At 36.1% G+C, this 18,296-nt stretch overlaps 1 protein-coding gene and 1 long non-coding RNA gene across 47 annotated transcripts in view; both read left to right on the top strand.

The window, feature by feature from the left end:
- Window positions 1-12,047, top strand: part of MIA2 (MIA SH3 domain ER export factor 2) — a 96,129-nt gene extending 84,082 nt beyond the window's left edge. For all 46 annotated transcript variants that reach the window (XM_069559035.1, XM_069559037.1, XM_069559036.1 and 43 more), the window contains 4 exons: window positions 5,614-5,736; window positions 9,670-9,728; window positions 10,387-10,621; window positions 11,718-12,047. In XM_069559035.1, coding sequence (XP_069415136.1) covers window positions 5,614-5,736; window positions 9,670-9,728; window positions 10,387-10,621; window positions 11,718-11,884 — 584 coding nt within the window. In that variant the 3' untranslated portion in view covers window positions 11,885-12,047. The remainder of the gene's footprint in view (window positions 1-5,613; window positions 5,737-9,669; window positions 9,729-10,386; window positions 10,622-11,717) is intronic.
- Window positions 12,048-13,326: 1,279 nt separating this feature from the next.
- Window positions 13,327-18,258, top strand: LOC138423302 (uncharacterized). The gene is made up of 3 exons (XR_011250218.1): window positions 13,327-15,510; window positions 16,630-16,734; window positions 17,989-18,258. It is a non-coding gene; the product is annotated as an uncharacterized lncRNA (long non-coding RNA).
- Window positions 18,259-18,296: the final 38 nt, after the last annotated feature.

Below are 18,296 nucleotides of genomic sequence, written 5' to 3' on the forward strand. Positions count from 1 at the left end.
TCAGAACAATTGGGAGAGCTTTATCAGAATAGTTTGGAGAATACAGGCATAGATTTTTACATTACTGGCTGTGATCTGTAGATGTTTGTGTAGACCATTGCCCTGCACTGCAAACCTTTCAGATAAGATGCATTTGATAGAATTATAGTTTGTCTTCAGTTAGGTTCACTTTGATTTCCCTGTTGAGATTTTGGAGTTTTCATAAGGTGAAAAAGTGTACTAAAATCCATAGTGATGCTTTTCTACTCTTAAAGGATGAGATTTACTTTAAAGTTATTTCCAAATTTTGAGGCTCTCACTTTTTGGGGAGTATATATTTCTTGTGGCACTTCAACTTTCTTGTGTAATGATCCTTTTTAAATTCTAATGATTAGCATTTGGTTGCTAACTTACTGGTATATGTAGTTATATAAACTTGAAAAATCTATGTTTAATTTTGCAGTCTTCCTGAAGAGAGTAGATTGAGGAAAGATTAAGATATGGGGACAAATGTAAACGATTTTTGAAAAAATTTGCTTTTAATAAAAATGAGAGATGAGGTGGTAATTGGATGGAGCAATGTTTTTGTTTTTAAAGATAGAAAGCATTACAACATGTTTATTTGCTGATGGGAATAATCTAAGATCAGAGGAGAAATTGATGATGTATGGGAGAGGGTATAAAAGTACACAAAAAGAGTGGGATCCAGAGGGTAATTAAGAAATTAGATAGTGTTTGAATAACTTTGTAAAAGGAAGGCGGAGCAACTGGGTACAGATATAGAGGCTGGGTGAGGGTAAGTGAGTGTATTTAGTTGCATCAAGTTCCTTGATGTGTAAGATCATTAACTTGGGATAGGAGAGAAAGGGAGGGGATTGTCAGAGATTTGGAGGGAGAAAAAGGTACATAGTAGCCATATAGGAGAGTGAAAGAATTTACATGTCAGTGAAATGTGGTCTGATTACAGGGCAATGTTGAGTATCCAGTTGAAGTTTATGATCATAGATTTGAAAGAGACCAGCTAAGAGTCGGACGCAACTGAGCGACTTCCCTTTCACTTTTCACTTTCATGCATTGGAGAAGGAAATGGCAACCCACTCCAGTGTTCTTGCCTGGAGAATCCCAGGGACGGGGGAGCCTGGTGGGCTGCCGTCTATGGGTCACACAGAGTTGGACACGACTGAAGTGACTTAGCAGCAGCAGCAGTCAATACTATAGGCTTCCCAGGTAGCGCTAGTGGTAAAGAATCTGCCTGCCAATACAGGAGATTCAAGGGAGATGAGTTCGACCCCTTTGTTAGGAAGATTCCCTGGAGGAAGAAATGGCAACTGATTCCATTTGAAAATCCCATGGACAGAGGAACCTGGGCTACAGTCCATGCAGTTGCATAGAGTTGTATGCGACTAAGCATACAAGTCAATACTATATTTTAATATAGTTTGTAATTATAAAAAATTTAATTTATCATTACATCTACTTTGGGATGCTTACTTTGTGCCATATGTTAAGAGCTTTATATTAATCATTCTAACACTCTTAAATTTATTATTCCCATTTTACAGGTAAAGAAAAAAAAACAAGAAGTTAAAAAATAGCATAATCCTATCACCTGCCAGAATTTACATATTAATATTTGTTTCATATACATATACATATGTGTGTGTGTGTATATGTGTAGCTGTGTGTCAGAGAAAGAGAATGGGTAAATAAAACAAATATAATCAGCACACTATATGAGCTGAAGTCTATTCTGTTTCCTTCACAGCAGGTGGACTGTTTACCCTCTGAGCTACCAGGGAAAGTCTTCTGTTTCCTTTCCCAAGGTCAACCTTCTTTCCCAGAGACAATTACTCATCAGTTTAATGTTTGTCAGTTTATAGTCTAAATATGATTTTTTTTAAATTTCTATTTTATCAAGTTTTTGTCAGCATGTTCCTGATTTCTTTCCATTTTAATAAACAATTTATTATTAAATTGCTGTATTTAAGTATATGAATATACCGCAATGTATTTATCCAGTCTTATCCATTTTCCTCTGATGAACATTCAGGGTGTTTTCAGTGTTTCACCATTATTAACAGTGCTGAAGTTAACACTTGATTTTTGCACATATGTTCTTTAGAGATGAGTCCAAGTTATGAAATTGCTGGGAAGTAAGATACACATAGTCTCAGTTTTAATAGATGTTGCCCTTGGTCTTCAAGAGTGGTTATGTGTGTTTTTTGAGAGTAGCTGTTTCTTCAATACCTGATGTAAAACTTTTAAAAAGTATATCCAGCCATATGAGTTAAATTTTTTCTCATTTTTCTTTGATTGATTTTTTTACAGTTCCTTCATTATTAGTGAGCTTGAGCCTCTTTTTATGTTTATTGGTCATTTGTATTTACTTCTGTAGATTGCCTGATCCATTTCTCTTTTGCTTAATAGGAATTCTTAGTATCCTTTGGCTGCTAATCTTCTATCTTTTATAAATATTTTCTTGGTTTATTGTTATGTATGTTATTGTTATATATAAAAAACCAAAAGTTTTCTATTTTTTTAAGAGAAGTTAATCCATTTTTATTTTTACTGAATTTTTTTTTAGAACCTGTCAATATCAAAAAGATACTGTTTTCTTCTAAAAATGTAAAATTTTGTTTTTTTAAGTCTTTAATATGGATTTTATTTTGGTTTTAGTGTTTAGTTGAAGAGTTTTTCCACACCATGGGTAGACAGTTGTTTTAATACTGTATATTTATCCATTTGAAATACTACTTTTATCTTAAATGTCCATATTTGCATAAGTATGTTTCTTAGACATTTTCTCTGTACCATTGGCCTCTTTATTCCAGAGCATAATCTATCCATATTGATGGTTTTATCAGCTACTTTCTGGAAGTTTTACTTTCCATTAGTTCCTTAATCATTAAATTAAATTATTTCTTCACATTCTGAGTAAAGATGCTTATTGTACTTGATTAGTGAATAGTATTGAAATTAAAAAATGCAAATCCTTTATCCATCTGTATAATTCTCTTCTCAACCACATTAATGTTCTTGCTATGTGATAGACCCCCAGTTATTAAAGCTGCTGAAGGAACTGTTATAAGCTGAGATTTGTTTTGGAATGAAAAGAGATGAATAACATTTTTGTTTAAACTAGACATTGTGAATTTTATTGTAATCTTTATTTTATGAAATTGCTTCACGGTGCTCTCCATGGTTCTTTCTCCTTTTTTATTTGTTCTTTTTTTTTCTCCTGATTCTTTTCCTTCTCCCATTCTTTCTTTTTAATCATCCCTTCTCTGAGAAGGGTGGTAGAAAACAAAGGTAAGCAGGCAAAAGAGAAAGGAACCCTTCATGTAATTATTTGTATTTTAGTCTTTCATCGGTCATATGCTTTCCATGTAGTTTTATCTTAACACATTGAGCATATGTGTGTGTTTATGTATGTACTATACATGTATATGTATATTTGAATTTGACTAGAATGTCATTGTTTATTTGTTCGTCGTTTCTTATTTTTCTTTCGGGGCAAGCTTTGCCGCCTCTGTGGCACCGTTTCTGACTCCTCCAGTCAGAATTAGATAGACCATCTCTCATATGATTTGTATGCCCTTTCATTTAAGACGTGATTTGCTTTTGTTTCGTCACCATAAGGACACAGATTGTATTAAAACCAACTTTGTATCACTGATGCCTGGCACATAATAAGAGCTGGTAGATTTAAAGAGTGGATTATTTTCCTAGAGGAGGGCAATGTATAACATATGGTCAGTAAAACAGAATACTTACAGCAAAGTCTTGTATTTCTCAGGTTACTGATATTGTGGGGATGTATTTTAGAAGCAAAATGATGATATGGTCTCTTGAGACCTGGTTTTAAGAAAGAGTTGGAAATTCTGCCATTTAGTTAATTCCATATTTAAAGTAGGGAAAACTCAGTTTAGACCTGTGGTTGGTATTGGCCTTTTCTCCCATGGGGCTAATTCAGATGGTTACAACAACCCTGAAAGAGGGAGGAAATGAGCCTTTATGACTCTCTGAATGTTTCTTTCCTAAGTCACATCCCTTGACTCTTTCTGCTGCTGCTGCTGCTAAGTCACTTCAGTCGTGTCTGACCCTGTGCGACCCCATAGACTGCAGCCCACCAGGCTCCTCTGTCCCTGGGATTCTCCAGGCAAGAATACTGGAGAGGGTTGCCATTTCCTTCTACAATGCATGCATGCATGCTAAGTTGCTTCAGTCGTGTCTGACTCTTTGCGACCCCATAGACGGCAGCCCACCAGGCTCCTCTGTCCACGGGATTCTCTAGGCGAGAATACTAGAGTGGGTTGCCATTTCTTTCTCCACTTGACCCTTGAGAATTCATTAAATATAATTTTCTTCATTGACTCCAGTTGATGTCAGATGGTATCCTTGGCTTTTTGTGGGAAAGATGTGTCTGTAAGGTCCCAAGGAACTGAGTTATATAACAAGTATGTATGCAGTTCACATTATATTCACCTAGGAGAGTCGTGGAAGGTAGTATGAGACCGTATCTATTAGGATGGGAGAGTGAAACAGGCTAAAAAAAAGTTATCCCCTTTGTCCTCTGCCATATTTTTTTAATAGTATTATTATTATTAACTTTTGCCAGAATCTGGTTGCTTAAGGAAACTTCTTCTTTCCTTCCCTTCCACCATAGCTGTGTCTTTAAGAACTTCTACCCCTAATTATTCAGATAGAGGAAGACAAATACTGCAGGACCTCACTTATACGTGGGCATCTGAAAATGTGGAACATGTAGAAAGAGAGTAGACCAGTGGCCACCAGGGGTTGGGGATGAAGAAATGGGCAGATGCTGGTCATGTTCTCTTCCATATTTTTGAAGACTGGCAAAAGCATCCTTAATCAAAGTCTACCATCACCTAACAGAGATGAGATAGACTACTTATATTTTTTCAAGAATGATGACACAAGGACCCATGAATTATTACCATTTTGTCATCATAAATGACAAAGGAGGCTGACTGTAGAAGCACTTGGCTCAGAGTCTGTGCCTAAATTTGTGTCTGCCCAAATGTCCTTAATTTGGGCATTGTGAACCTTCCATTCATCTGTTGAGTCAGAGATCTTTCCCTTTAGTTTTGGAGGGATGCTAAATTCTAAAATGTTGAAGTTACTGAAAATTTGATTACGTGATGACCTCACTGATACTGTTTCTGCTCTGGTGACCATTTCTTTTATCATTATCAGTTCTGTTATTTCTTACTATGTTTACAGCATATTCTCTCTTTTCTTTGTTTACTAGTAGATAGCTCCTTGAAGCCTTTTTTTGATTTATTGATGTATCCACTTCCTTCCACTATTATTAAAATTAAAGTTAAATCTATCTATAAATATATATATGTAACTAAATTCTGTTCATATATTCGGATGCACATGTAGTAATGGAAACTTTCAAACTCCAAGGTGTCGTCATATTTGTGTTTACTAAAAAGCAAAATTATTGCTTTAAGTAAAGTGTGTAGTTTTCCTAAAATTGTTTACTATCATCTACCAAGAATATGTGTCAAAGTCTTTTAGAGAGAAAAATTCTATGTTCAATGTATTAAATTTAAGGAAACTTGATTTTTATCTTTAATGAAGCTATTTTAAAAACATGTTTTTTAGGCCAGCCATATCCTGATTTAGTTCTTCTTCCACAAAGGCAAGACGGATTTTATTCTAATTCTGGTAGACTTTCTGGACCAGCAGAACTCAGAAGTTTTAATATGCCTTCTTTGGATAAAACAGGTAAGAAATATTCTGTGTTGTATATGTGTTTTTTAGTAATGACGGCATACTAAAGAACTGGAAGCTGCATAAAGGACTAATGTAATTGTGATCTCTGCTTAGCTCTTAAGGCCACAGTTTCTTTCCTGAGAGCTTCCTGGTTTTATGTTTCTTGCTGTTTTGTACACGTCCGTGGCGTCTGCACATGTGCTGGTGCTTGGTTTGAGCACTATTGCAATGACTTTATTCTGTGTACCTATGGTGGTGAATTTTACTGTGTTCTACGATTAATTTTCTAGTTTTTCCAGTCCACTTTACACAAATCCTGTGTAGTAATCAGAGAAATTAGGCTGTGTGAATGATATGTGAAAATCAGAGAAATAATTTGAGTGCATGCTCTGTTGATGGGTTAATCAGTTACCTTGTTTAAATTTTTCATGCTTAGGTAGATTTAACATTTACTGAGCAACCAACAATTTGTCTGGGGCTCATTTTATTAAACCACCTCAGAGTAACCCATTGAAGTTGGGAATTACATACACCCAATGTATTTTAGAAATACATAACAAAAGATTAAAAGTAGAAAATGAAAAATTTCTGGGTAAAAGATTTCCTGAGGAAAGGGTATATATTTTAGGAGAGGGAAATTATCCAGTTGGAATATGTATTATTTTGGAAAATCATTCTTCTCTGAATAATAAGCAAAGAAGGAGACCTGTGGCCTGGTTTTCTGTTATTATAATTATTTCTGTTTGGTGTTTAAAATTGTTCTCCCCATTAATTCAAGCTTAATGTGAATGAAAGTATGTGTGATTAAATATCTAATTCTAAACTAATGCTATTTAAAATTTTTCACATTTTTGTTCATTTTTTGCGATTGAACAATATTCAATTTAGCAAGTAATTTTTAAGTTCTTTCACTTTAGAAGGTACACTGCATGACATGGTAGACAATATAGTTATAGTAAGGTATAGTTTTTAGTTCTAAGGAGCTAATAATTACTAATAGAGGAGAAAGACAGATATATATGCTTGACTGATACTAGTCAGAATGATAAGTCCCATTAGAGAATAGATTATGTTCACAGAAAGTGAAAATGCCCATATAGTTGAAGGATCAGGGAAAACTCTGTGAAAGAGGTGGCATTTGAACTGCTTTTAGGGAATTTGAAAATTTAGTTAAAAGGTAAAGGTCTGTGCCAGTAATAATGAAGAGTATAAGCAAAAATAAAGAAAAGAGCATGAGTTATTGATGGGTAATGCCTGTAAAACTGAGATATGAATCCCTTGATCTTATGAGGGTTAAATCAGTTAATGTGTGTGAAAGTATTTTGTAAGCTGAAAAATTTTTAGATATATGTAATGTTTTGTTATTGGTTTATCAGTGTATGGTATTTACATGAAGGAAAGTGGTGTGAAATGGTAGAAATACATTAAGTAACACTAGTAAACACCAGTAAACATTTATTGAATGAAATGAATGACCTCATTTCATCTTTGCAATAAACCTGTAAAGTAGATAGTATGATCCTTATTTTACAGATGAAGAAACCAAGGCTCAAAAAGGTGCTAAAGAGCTCAGGTAGGAAGTGTTAGAGCTAGGATTTGATACCTTGTCTGACTCCAGAGCCATGGTCTTGATCCTTAGGCTTTACTGAAATGAGAGGCTAGTGGATCAGTTTAGTGCCTCAGCCCTGCCACTGATGCACTGAATATCTGTAGACTGTTTGCCGTTTGACAGGCACTGTGGTAGCTGCTGTGTTTCAGTGAATAGGAGGTCAGCATTCCTTTTACCTGTGGTCTGTAGGCAGTTGCACTATATAGTGACAAAAGTAACAAGCGCAAAATGTTATGGGAGCTTATGGGCCACGAGCCACGAACCTAGAGGAGAGGTGGTGATGTTTTGAATGTGGGGTTGTCGAGGAAGTCTTTTTGGAGGAAATGATGGATAAGCTGAGAATTAAAGTTGGAATTAGCTGGGCCAGAATGATGTTTGATAATGCTCTGGGAGGAGAGAATAAAGACACAGGGAGGAATGCCTTGTAAATATGGCTGCAGCATGGAGTGGAAGTCAGAATATTGAAACAAGTCGTGTAGAAGTAAGCAGCGCATAGTTTTCAAGGCCTTGCAAACCTGTTCAGAAATTTTGGACCTACTTGTGGGATAATGGGAACACGTTAAAGGGTTTTAAATGGAGAATAATCAGATCAGACCTGCATTTTGGAGAAATTATTTTGGTTGTGTTATGGGAAATAGATTAGAGGGAACAGTTGAGATTGGAGAGAGGGTAACGTTTTAGAACACTGTGACAGAAATGCACATGGATGATGGTGGTGACTTAGCTGAGCAGACAGAAAGATGTGAAGAGACACAGAGATAATATAATTGGGAGGACTTCAGATTGAATGGAATGAGGGAGGAGGGGGAGTCTTGGCTGATGCTGGCTTCTTGGCTAAGGCATGTGGGCCATTCATTGTTCTGAGACAAGGAGCAAGAAAGAAGCAGTATAATGTTTGATGGGAAATAATTTAAGTTAACTTTGAACTTAAATTAGCTGTGCCTGTGATACAGCTGCAAGGCACTTCAAGCTCAGAAGTCCTGGGAGAAATATCTAGATCTGACTTAAACGTCTGGAAGTACAGTAGTAGTTTACATCAAATTCGAGCTGTAGAATGGGTGAAATTTCTCAAGGAGAGAATGAGAGGAGAGGAGGCTGAGGGTGGAGCTCTGAAGAGAACACCTCTGAGGGGTCGTGGAGCCCACTGAAGAGACTGAGAAGGCACAGCTAGAAAGGAGAGGTAGGGAAGGTGCCCTCCCGGAAGCTGAAGGCTGAGAGGGTTGAAAGAGGGAGCGAATAGTCAACAGCGTGAGAAACTACATTCAATAAGAACTGAAAGTTCTATTTTAATTGAGGGGGAAAAAAAGACATTTTATCTTGGGGGATGTAATTTCAGTGGAACAGTGTATGCTGCACATAGATTGAGTTACAATTGAGAGACAAAATGGGAGGAATTCTGAATAATATATATAGAAAACTTTTTTTTTTTTTTCAAGAAGAAGCACTTTTGACTGTGAAGGGGAGCGATAGCTGTAAGGGGGCTCTCTTTTTCTATCTAATTTTAAAGCAGTAGTTGGGAGAGACTTGCCGATAGGATAGGTCTAGCAGAAAGGGTGGAGAGAGGAAACATAATGGAAGATCCCAGCAGAAGCTCTTTGAGGCAGGGGACTCTGAGTACAGAATCAGGCTCTTAGATTGTCTAGAAGAATCCTAGGCAGGTGAAAAATGGCCTATAGGACAAAGATGCTAGTGACTGGCTGTTAGCAATGGAGTCTCCAAGATCAGCTAATTAGGGAAGGAAATGAGGAAAGGAGGAAATTGAGAGATCAGAGGACTGGAAGCTTCAGTGATACCCAAGGACAAGTATAGTGAGAGTAATGAAATGAAAAGGCTGGGAGGGGACAGGTAGTTGTGGTCAGAGAGAGGGTTGTTTAAATTTATGTTCTCAGAGCCTGTGCAATTCTTGATGATAAAGCCCAGGCACATTTATTTAGAAACAGTGGCTAATTCAATTGCTAGTCTGTGTTATGTGATGGAGGAATAAGGAAGGAAAGATGAGAGAGAAGGGAGGAAGAAAGGAAAGCAAGGCAGGAGGAAAAGGAAGTGGGGAGAGGGAGAGGAATGCTGTCTCCTGGAAGCTTCCTTAATGATGCAGCTTGCAGGATTGTCTAGGCACGTGGTGGGGAAACTACAAACACATGGCTTTACAGAACTCTGAGTCTGCCGGAAGTTCCATGGACCTCAAGCTGTCCTTGTGGCACTGACGCAGGATGCTGGTGTCAAGCTGGCTTGTGTGCCGACAAGGGGAGTAGGGATATCAATGTCCTTTGTGATCTGAAGTTGTAAGAATGGTGTGATAAACCATGTATTTTTCATGATTTAACTTTTAATTTTAGATGGGGGAGTATCTTCAGAAATGGAATCCAGTAGAAATGAAAGCAAAGATGATCTTGGTGTAAGTATTGAAAGTGGAATTGTATCCATGTATTCAGAATCTTTCTAATCTCTTGGTTTACTAGAATAGTAATTTAGCCAGCATCTGGTTTTTTGATTAAAAGCTGCTGCTTTCTTTTTGACAAATGTACTTCATGCTTTTCATTATAGCTGTTTCCTTTCCGATTGTACCCCATGGTGATAAAGTACAATGTACAGACTCAAGGCTTGATTTAGTTTATATAGTTAAACAAGAACTTGAATTCCCTCTTGGACTTTCATTTTAAATCCAGGACTGTTTTAAAGTATGTTTTTTGTTCACTGTGCTTACAATCTTGGTTTTTGGTCACCTTGAAAATATTAACATAAGCAGTTTTTTTTTTAGTATATGCTTAATAAAAGAATGTATATTTTGGTACTCTTGGGCCATTCTTATGTTTTATTTTTAATTGGACAATTGCTTTGTTGGTTAAAGCTGTTTTCTGTTAAGTTAATAAAATATTCATGATAGCTAAAATCCATCTGATGTAGAAAACAGAATCTTTCTCTGGAGCCTTTTATGGTATCACAGACTGCTTTCTGCCAAGGTGCCTAGATGCCTTCTTCTAAGCCTAAATTTATAAGGAAAGCTATTGTAAACTTTGCTATTGCAGTGACTGCCACATGTCAATTTGTTGTAGAATTTAAATGTTCCTGATTCATCTGTTCCCACTGAAAATGAAGCAGCTGGACCTGGTTTTGTTCCTCCACCTCGTCCTCTAGTCAGAGTTCCATTGTTTCCAGTGGATACAAGGGGTCCTTTCATAAGAAGAGGGCCTCCTTTTCCTCCACCTCCTCCAGGAAGCATGTATGGAGCTCCCCGAGATTATTTTCCACCAAGGGATTTCCCTGGCCCACCACCTCCGCCATTCGCAAGTATGCTTTATAAAGCTTTATATATGTCTTACAGAGTAGATCAGAAACGTTCATTTTATTTTCTATTTATGTAGTAATACAATGGAGGAAAGTTTTTCTCATCTTCTGTAAGTATAGCATTATTTTTCCAAATTGGAAAGATTGCCAGCCATCAGTAATGAGGTCTCATCTGTAATGAGGCTTCAACTTGATTCGTCTTAATAGATGTAGAATTGTTTCCTGTGTTTCAGTAATCAGGAAAATCATTGACTTTTTGCAACAGTCTTATGTTAAGACTAAAATTATTTTTTCTTATTAGACAGAAATTGGGTCAATTAGTAAAAATAATTAGTTTATATTTTTGCATTAAAATGACTGGCTAAAGTATTAAAAAAAATCTTTTAAAATCTTTTTTCATAATTAGCTCCCATGTAGTCCTACTTATTTAAAACCTAGAATGTGTTTATCATCCTGTTTGGACTAATTGTTGAATTTATTAAAATTCCTCATAGCCTCACATTTGAGAAAAGAAATAATTATTGCTTTTATGACTATCTGTTTCCATTTAGAACTACAGGTTTCAGCAGAATAAATACATGGTTAACAAACACTAGGAAAAAGCCTATCACTTGCCTGATAGAGTCATTCTTTTCCTCATTCCTCCTCTTTAAAGTTTAGAGTGAACTAAAATGAATTTTATTTGAGGAATTTCAAGACAGTTTTTTATATAACTGTAAATATTTTAGGATACTGTCAGATTTGGGAATTACTGATCTTAATTTTAAGTCTGGTGAAAATTACATTACATGAAAGTTTTTTGAGAGTAAGTTACTCTATTTTGAAATAATTCTCCTGTTTAAAAAGTGTTAAGATGTTAGATTTTCATAGGACAAAAATCTGCAGCTAAAATGAGTGATACTCCCTTTAATCACGTGTAGTTGAAGAGCATATGTTTTTCTCAATGTTGTAAAAATTCATTTGTTAAATCAGATAATTATTCTGGTGTCATCTTTTGAAAATAAAGATAGGTACTGAAAGTTATAAGCAAATGATTTATTGGTGCCGCAGTGCAGGTGCTGAAAGTTAAAACCTGTCTTTTACCAATCTCTTTGAACAGTGAGAAATGTCTATCCACCAAGAGGTTTTCCTCATTATCTTCCCCCGAGAGCTGGATTTTTTCCCCCACCCCCACATCCTGAAAGTAGAAGTGAGTTCCCATCAGGGCTGATTCCACCTTCAAATGAGCCTACTACTGAGCATCCAGAGCCACCGCAAGAAATTTGACCATATTGTTGGTCTCTCTTCAAAAGTAATTTTGACTTCTCTCTCATTTTCAGTTTAAGTAACTGCTGTTACTTAAGTGATTATACTTTTGCTCAAATTGGAGCTTAATGGAATTATAATTCTCAGGATAGTATTTTGTAAATAAAGATGATTTAAATATGAATCTTATGAGTAAATTATTTCCATTTTATTTTGTTCTAGGTGGTATAATTATTTTAATTTAATTCATCTACTATAACATAAACAATAAAGAGAGTTTTATATATGTAATCTTGCAGTTGGGGATATTTTAAACTCCAAAGGCTGTGTGTCTTTATGCCAAGAACTGTATTTACTATGGTTGCAGACAAATGTGAAAGTAACTTTATGCCTAATTAAATAAATTTTGATTGATTTAAAGACTTGATTGGCATTGATAATAATAAAATCAGCTAGTTTTTTCATAAATATGGTTCCATTAGTTAGTTTTTTTTTACTTCTACCAATGGCTTTGAGGCTAAAAATAATACTTTTTTTGGATATTTTCCATTCAGTTATCTTAACCAAAACTGTGCCCTTTTCTTATACATATGCAAGAAGTTAATGCACTTAAAGATCATATTTTAAAATCAGGACATTGTCTAATGGCAAATTTTAGAATTTGGATATTCTTAGTTAATTCACTGATTTCCTGTGCAGCTTTATTTTTTTCTTGTTTTTCTCTTCATTTGTAAGATATTTACTGTTTTTAGTGGGGAATGTTGAGATTTACTCTAAGATAGCTGTATTGAGGCAGTGTATCATTTTGAGCTTTGAACTCAGTATCTTTAGAACGTCTCTGTAACTCGGGTTTGTATTCTGTTGTTAGTCATCTAGCACATTAATATGATTATGACAGGAAAGGCAATTAAGTATATAGCTAATATTACACTATTTATGTTGAAAAGTGGATTGATTTTAGTTGTTTACTTGGATTTTTTCCTTCAGTGCTAAGAGACTGAAGATTAAATATTTTTGAGCAAAGCAGTGATGCATTATAATTGGAACACTTCATACCAGCATTTCCCCAGATGTTCTTTGAAATGCTGTCCTTGTGAGGCATTTACACTCCCTCTCCATTCTTAGCCCTGCCATAGAAAAAAGGCTAAAAAGAAAGGCTCCATGTGAAAAGCTTGGATAAAATAATAAGTAGAATGAGAACCAAAGAGCATCATTATATTCAGTATTAAAAGGCAGCCTTCAGTAGGAAATAAAGACTTTTTTTTTTTAAGTTGGAAAGGGAAAGAAGAGAAATGTAAGAGGAGTAATGTGGAATGTTCTAATCAAGTAAATAAAATTTTTTTGCTCTGGGGTAGGAGAGACTTGACTTGGCTTAAGACAGGAGAGAGGAGAAAGCAAATCAAACATAACAGAGAGAATGGTAATAAACCAAGGGGGCAGATGAGAGCATGGTGAAAGGCAGGAGACTTCATACGGGCTGAGTGGTCTAAAATACTTTGGGATTCCAGAATAAAGGAACATAATTAGTTTAAAAATACATTTTATTAAGGTAATATAAACAACTGGGAAGAAATCAAATAATAGAATTTAAGGATCAATTTCAGTTTTCCCCATTTATTCCTTATGACCAGTTATACATCCTAGACATTTTCTTCTCTTTTGACTTTTTTTTTTCTTTTTAATTCTGGTGATTTTAGAATTTTAGAAGATATGCATATAATCTATGAACTTGCATTTATTAGTTTGTATGTGTGTTGATTCCTTGAGATGAAAAATTGGGACTTAATGTACTTGTACTATTTTCATACCCGTTTTCCTTTCTTCTTCATGTTTGGTATTTATCCCAGTTAAAGTTTTCTATTGTTGCTTTTGCAATTTTTAATGTATTTAAACCTCTATTAGTATCTCTCTCTTTTTTTTAAACTATTTATTTATTTTTGGCCATCCTGGGTCTTTGTCATTGTGTGGACTTTTCTCTGTATTTTAGGAATATATCCCTAAAGAATTATCCTTTCTCCCCTGTCCCCAAATACCCTGTCTTGTAAGGTTGCTATGAGAACTATATAAAATACTTTATTGTGAAGTAGTTAAAATTATGCTTGGTACACAGTAAATATTCACTTTCTGTCAGTCATGATATTTCTTAGCTAATAACTGTGTCTTAGAAAATTTCACTTAAGTATTTCTTGATTAAAATCCATTCTTTTAAACAGAAATATTTATTTTAACCATCTTGTGTGAAAAGATTTCCAAGATACATTAAGTGTTCTATGAACTCACTACAGAGATATTTTGAATATATTTTTATATTGTTTCAGGGTCATTGCATTTGTCATTACGTTGTATTTAAAGCTTGTTATGGGGTTGTTTAGGCCTATTTCAAGTTCCTTCACAGTGATTTAAAATTAGTTATCTTTTTTGAGGATTGTAAACTTCTGCCTTCCACACTCATTTGTTTTCTCCACTTCTAATCTACTGGAGACCAAGAAACAAACGGACTTATCAGAATTATGCTGAACATAAGAACAAATGAGCTGGAAGGAAACAAGTGGCTCTACTGAATTTGATGCCTTTTAGTACAGGGAATAATCTCCCACAAACCTTTTCTATTTACTTGTGGATTCTTGGCCATACTCCAAATAGCTGAGGTTGTTTTCTGTAACAATTATGTAAAGAATACTTCTTTACCTAGAGAGCAAATTTAACATTTGCCTTAATTTTTTTCAAGAAAAAAAAAAAAAGTTCCCGATAACACTTGTCCTCATGCTGTAGAGGTAAGTACTCTTGTGAAGAGTGTGGTTTTTTGTTTTTCTGGTTAAATGTGTTTATGTATAATATATAGGTTTATTTTTCCTGCCTTTCAAAAATGTACATCAATAACATCTTTATACATATATATACACACGCATATATATCCTTTAGAAATTGGCTTTTTTTTTACCTCATTACTTTGAGATCCATCATGTTAATAAATGTAGGTCAAGTTAGTTCATTCTGACCACTGTGTGGTATTCCACTGTGTGGCTTTGCCATAGTAACTCTATTAATGGTCATGAGGTTGCTGCTGACTTTTCATTGTAAATACTGTGGAAAGAAGCCTGTTAATATTTCTTGTCACAGAAGCTATAGTTTGCAAACTGGGATACACCCCTTGAGCGGCTTCCCTGGTGGTAAAGAATCTGCCTGCGAATGCAGGAGACACAGGTTTAATCCCTGGATCAGGAAGACCCTTTGAAGGGAATGACAACCCACTCCAGTGTTTTTGCCTAGGAAATCCCATGGACAGAGAGAGGGCCCTGGAGGTCTACAATCCATGGGGTGGCAAAAGAGTCAGACACGACTTAGTGACTAACCACTACCACCAGCCCCCCAGAGTATGGTAAAATATTTCCAAATGTTATGCGCGTATGCTTCTAGGAAAATTCACAGAATTCACCTTCCATGTATATACTGCTTAACTGTGATCCTGCCTAGAAAGAACTTGTGAACAGGGTGCAGCTTCTCCTTTCCTTCATTTTGCAGGGAACCCTTCTCCCATGTATAAAATGAGCAGCACATACCTTTAACCTTCTAGTCTTATGATGATACATCCAACTAAGGTGTTCAAACCTATGGAGCTAAAGGAGTTTGAGATATTGTTGTCAGTGGTGAGTAAGTGAATAATTAATGATTGTTTTTAACTGTTGACCTATATAAAATAACTTTTGATAATAGGACAGTGCTTTGTTTGGTCCTGAAAACTCAGAAGTTGAATGAGTGACATTGCTGTAAAAAAACTCTCTTCTCATCTACTTATATATGTGAAACAAATTTTTTACCACTTGTTTATAAAAATGAAAATAGACAAAAGTACTAGATTTGCATAAAAAGCTGTGGCATAGTTGAAAAGGATGTATGTAGCAGTCTGGATCAAATCAGAAGACAAAGCACACAGTAGTTTGAGCAGTAAAAGTTTAATATAAAGAATTATTACTATGATAATAATTGTAAAATGTGAGGAAACTGTATGTGGCCCCTTAAAGCTGAGGGGGCCACTCACGGTAGGACAGACTCAGAAGGGCTTCAGTCCTCTTTGGTGAAGGTATGTTTCAGCCCCCAGAATAGCAGAGATCACTGGTTCCACAAGGCCTGAGCTAGTCTGGAGATGCTCAGCAAGCAGTAGGCTTAGCAGGGTGCAGGTGGGGAGGAGGCCAACAGCAGCTACTGGCACTGCGTGTGCAGCGGGAGTGTGGACACCAAGGATGGAGAGGCCTGCAGAGCCAGTGTGGGGGCCACATGTGACATGCAGGGCAGGGAATGGGAGTCCAGGGCAGGCAGGAAGCTCATGCTTCACAGCCTATGAGCTGTACAGCAATTCTGGCTTCTGTGTGAAGCACAGTCAGGCTGAGGCTGCAAGGCAGCAGAGGGACCATGGCTGGGGGAGGCTACGCCAGAAGTCTTACATCCAGGCTGCCTACCCTGGAACCTACAGGATAAACTGCCTTCTACCATGTCCCCCATGGCCCTTACTGAACAGCACTGTTCTGACTTTAAAGGTGTGTTACTCAAAGGAGTTCCATTATTGGAGAGCATACACTGAAGGGTGCATTCAGAGCTGAGGCAACAAATTAATGACTGATATGATACATAGGTTTAAGGGGGGAAATGATGTAAAATTTCCAAATGATCAAGAGCTTATTGCATTTTTAAAATAGATGAATGATAGTAGGCATGGGATCACCCTGGTACTGTATTTACCAGAGTGGTGTACTTGTAATTGTATCCAGGCACCCACTTCTCCCTTGCCAGATGCAGTGTTCCGCTGTTCACACACGGACAATGGGTTTCTATGAAGCTGGGAAAGAAGTATGCTCCAGGTGTTCGAAGAGCAGGTAGGGAGTCCAGGTATGAAATTCCAAGCGTAGCTGGTGAGTGTGAGGAGGGGGGTGTTGGGGGCTGGAAGTGGGAGCAGGGCTTCCTGCAGGCCTTGAAATGCTTTCATATAAATCAGGTATTTCTGTGTGAACAGTGGCTCAACTAGCAGCAGAGTTGTGTATGTACAAATTAGAGTTTCATCATTATTTTGAAATACTTGTAGTGAAAAAAATCACTTGAATTTGAAAATTAATTTACATTACGTAAGAAAGCTCAACATTACACTTAGCATTACATTTAGAGCTGTTAGATTTCTTAAGTATAATTTCAACTGCATACATGTTTGATGTTGTGGATGGAAAGGTTTAAAAATTATCATCCATTTGTGGGGTGTTCCTCTTGGTAGGAACATTAAAATTTTTAAGATTATAAGTTAAAACAGTTGAAAAGATTTTATTTGAAAGTTCTATACAAATAATTATTTCCATCAACCTTCTGGATTTTTCTAATTATGTAGTGAAAACAATGTTTTTTTTGGGGGGGGGCTTCAGTTCCTTCTGTTACACCAGTGTGCTGCATAATATTTTCTATGTGTCAGCATATGAAAAAGCTCAGGAAGCTTGGATACAGACAATGTGGTGTGACTGTTGGGTATTATTTATACCTAGTGTATGTTACTCCATTAGTGCCATTTAATGTTACTAGCTTCATAACAACCCAGTCTGGTTCATGCTATTGGATAAGCCACAAGCAAGTTAGGTGCTGAATCTCTGTGTTCAATCGTAACCACACTGTCCTTCCCAAGCCCCACCCTACCAACTCCCTAACTTCTCTATTCCCAGGGTGGTGGAGGAAATAGGACAGTAATTTTAGATATACAAATTTCATATAGTTTAGTAAAGCTGTGTTTTGAAAATAAATATTTGTCTATAAGCTGTCAGACTAACATCAGCTGAAACTTTCAATGAAGAATCAGTTTTAGGCAAATCTCTCGTATCACAGATGAAGAAACTGAGGCTCGAGTCTCTGCTCATGTAGCATTAGTCAGAGCTTAGTGGAGAAAACAGGTTAACACCCCCAGCTTAGTGCTTTACTACCTACAACTTCACTTTTACATATATGTATATATTCATTGACTTTCTTTTTTCATATATTTTAGGTATTGTTTTGGTATTTTAAATACACAGACATGTTGATTCATCCAAAGGAGTTAGATGTACCCATGAAATGAGGGGGCAATAGGTATAATAACAGTTCTTTGTGAACCCCAGGTTATTCCATGATGAGGCAGTGCTTGGAAGAAGTGGTGTCTGGAATGATCAGAAGAGGAAGAAGGAATGACAGCTGTTTGTCTTAACAACCAAGAGTGGAGATTACAAAGCCAACTAAAGCAATATAGAAGTTTAAGGTCTATTTAGTACTGGCATACTGAAGTGGTTTTTTTTCCCCTTTTCATCCAGTAGAAGAATTTTTAGAAGTATGTTCCTATAGTCTATAAATAATGTATTCTAAATACATAATACACTTGGATTTGGTGGTAACCAGTCTGTTTGCTTTTATGTTTATATTTTGCCACAGT

The sequence above is a fragment of the Ovis canadensis genome, chromosome 18, assembly GCF_042477335.2.
Source record: "Ovis canadensis isolate MfBH-ARS-UI-01 breed Bighorn chromosome 18, ARS-UI_OviCan_v2, whole genome shotgun sequence".
NCBI lineage: Eukaryota > Metazoa > Chordata > Mammalia > Artiodactyla > Bovidae > Ovis > Ovis canadensis.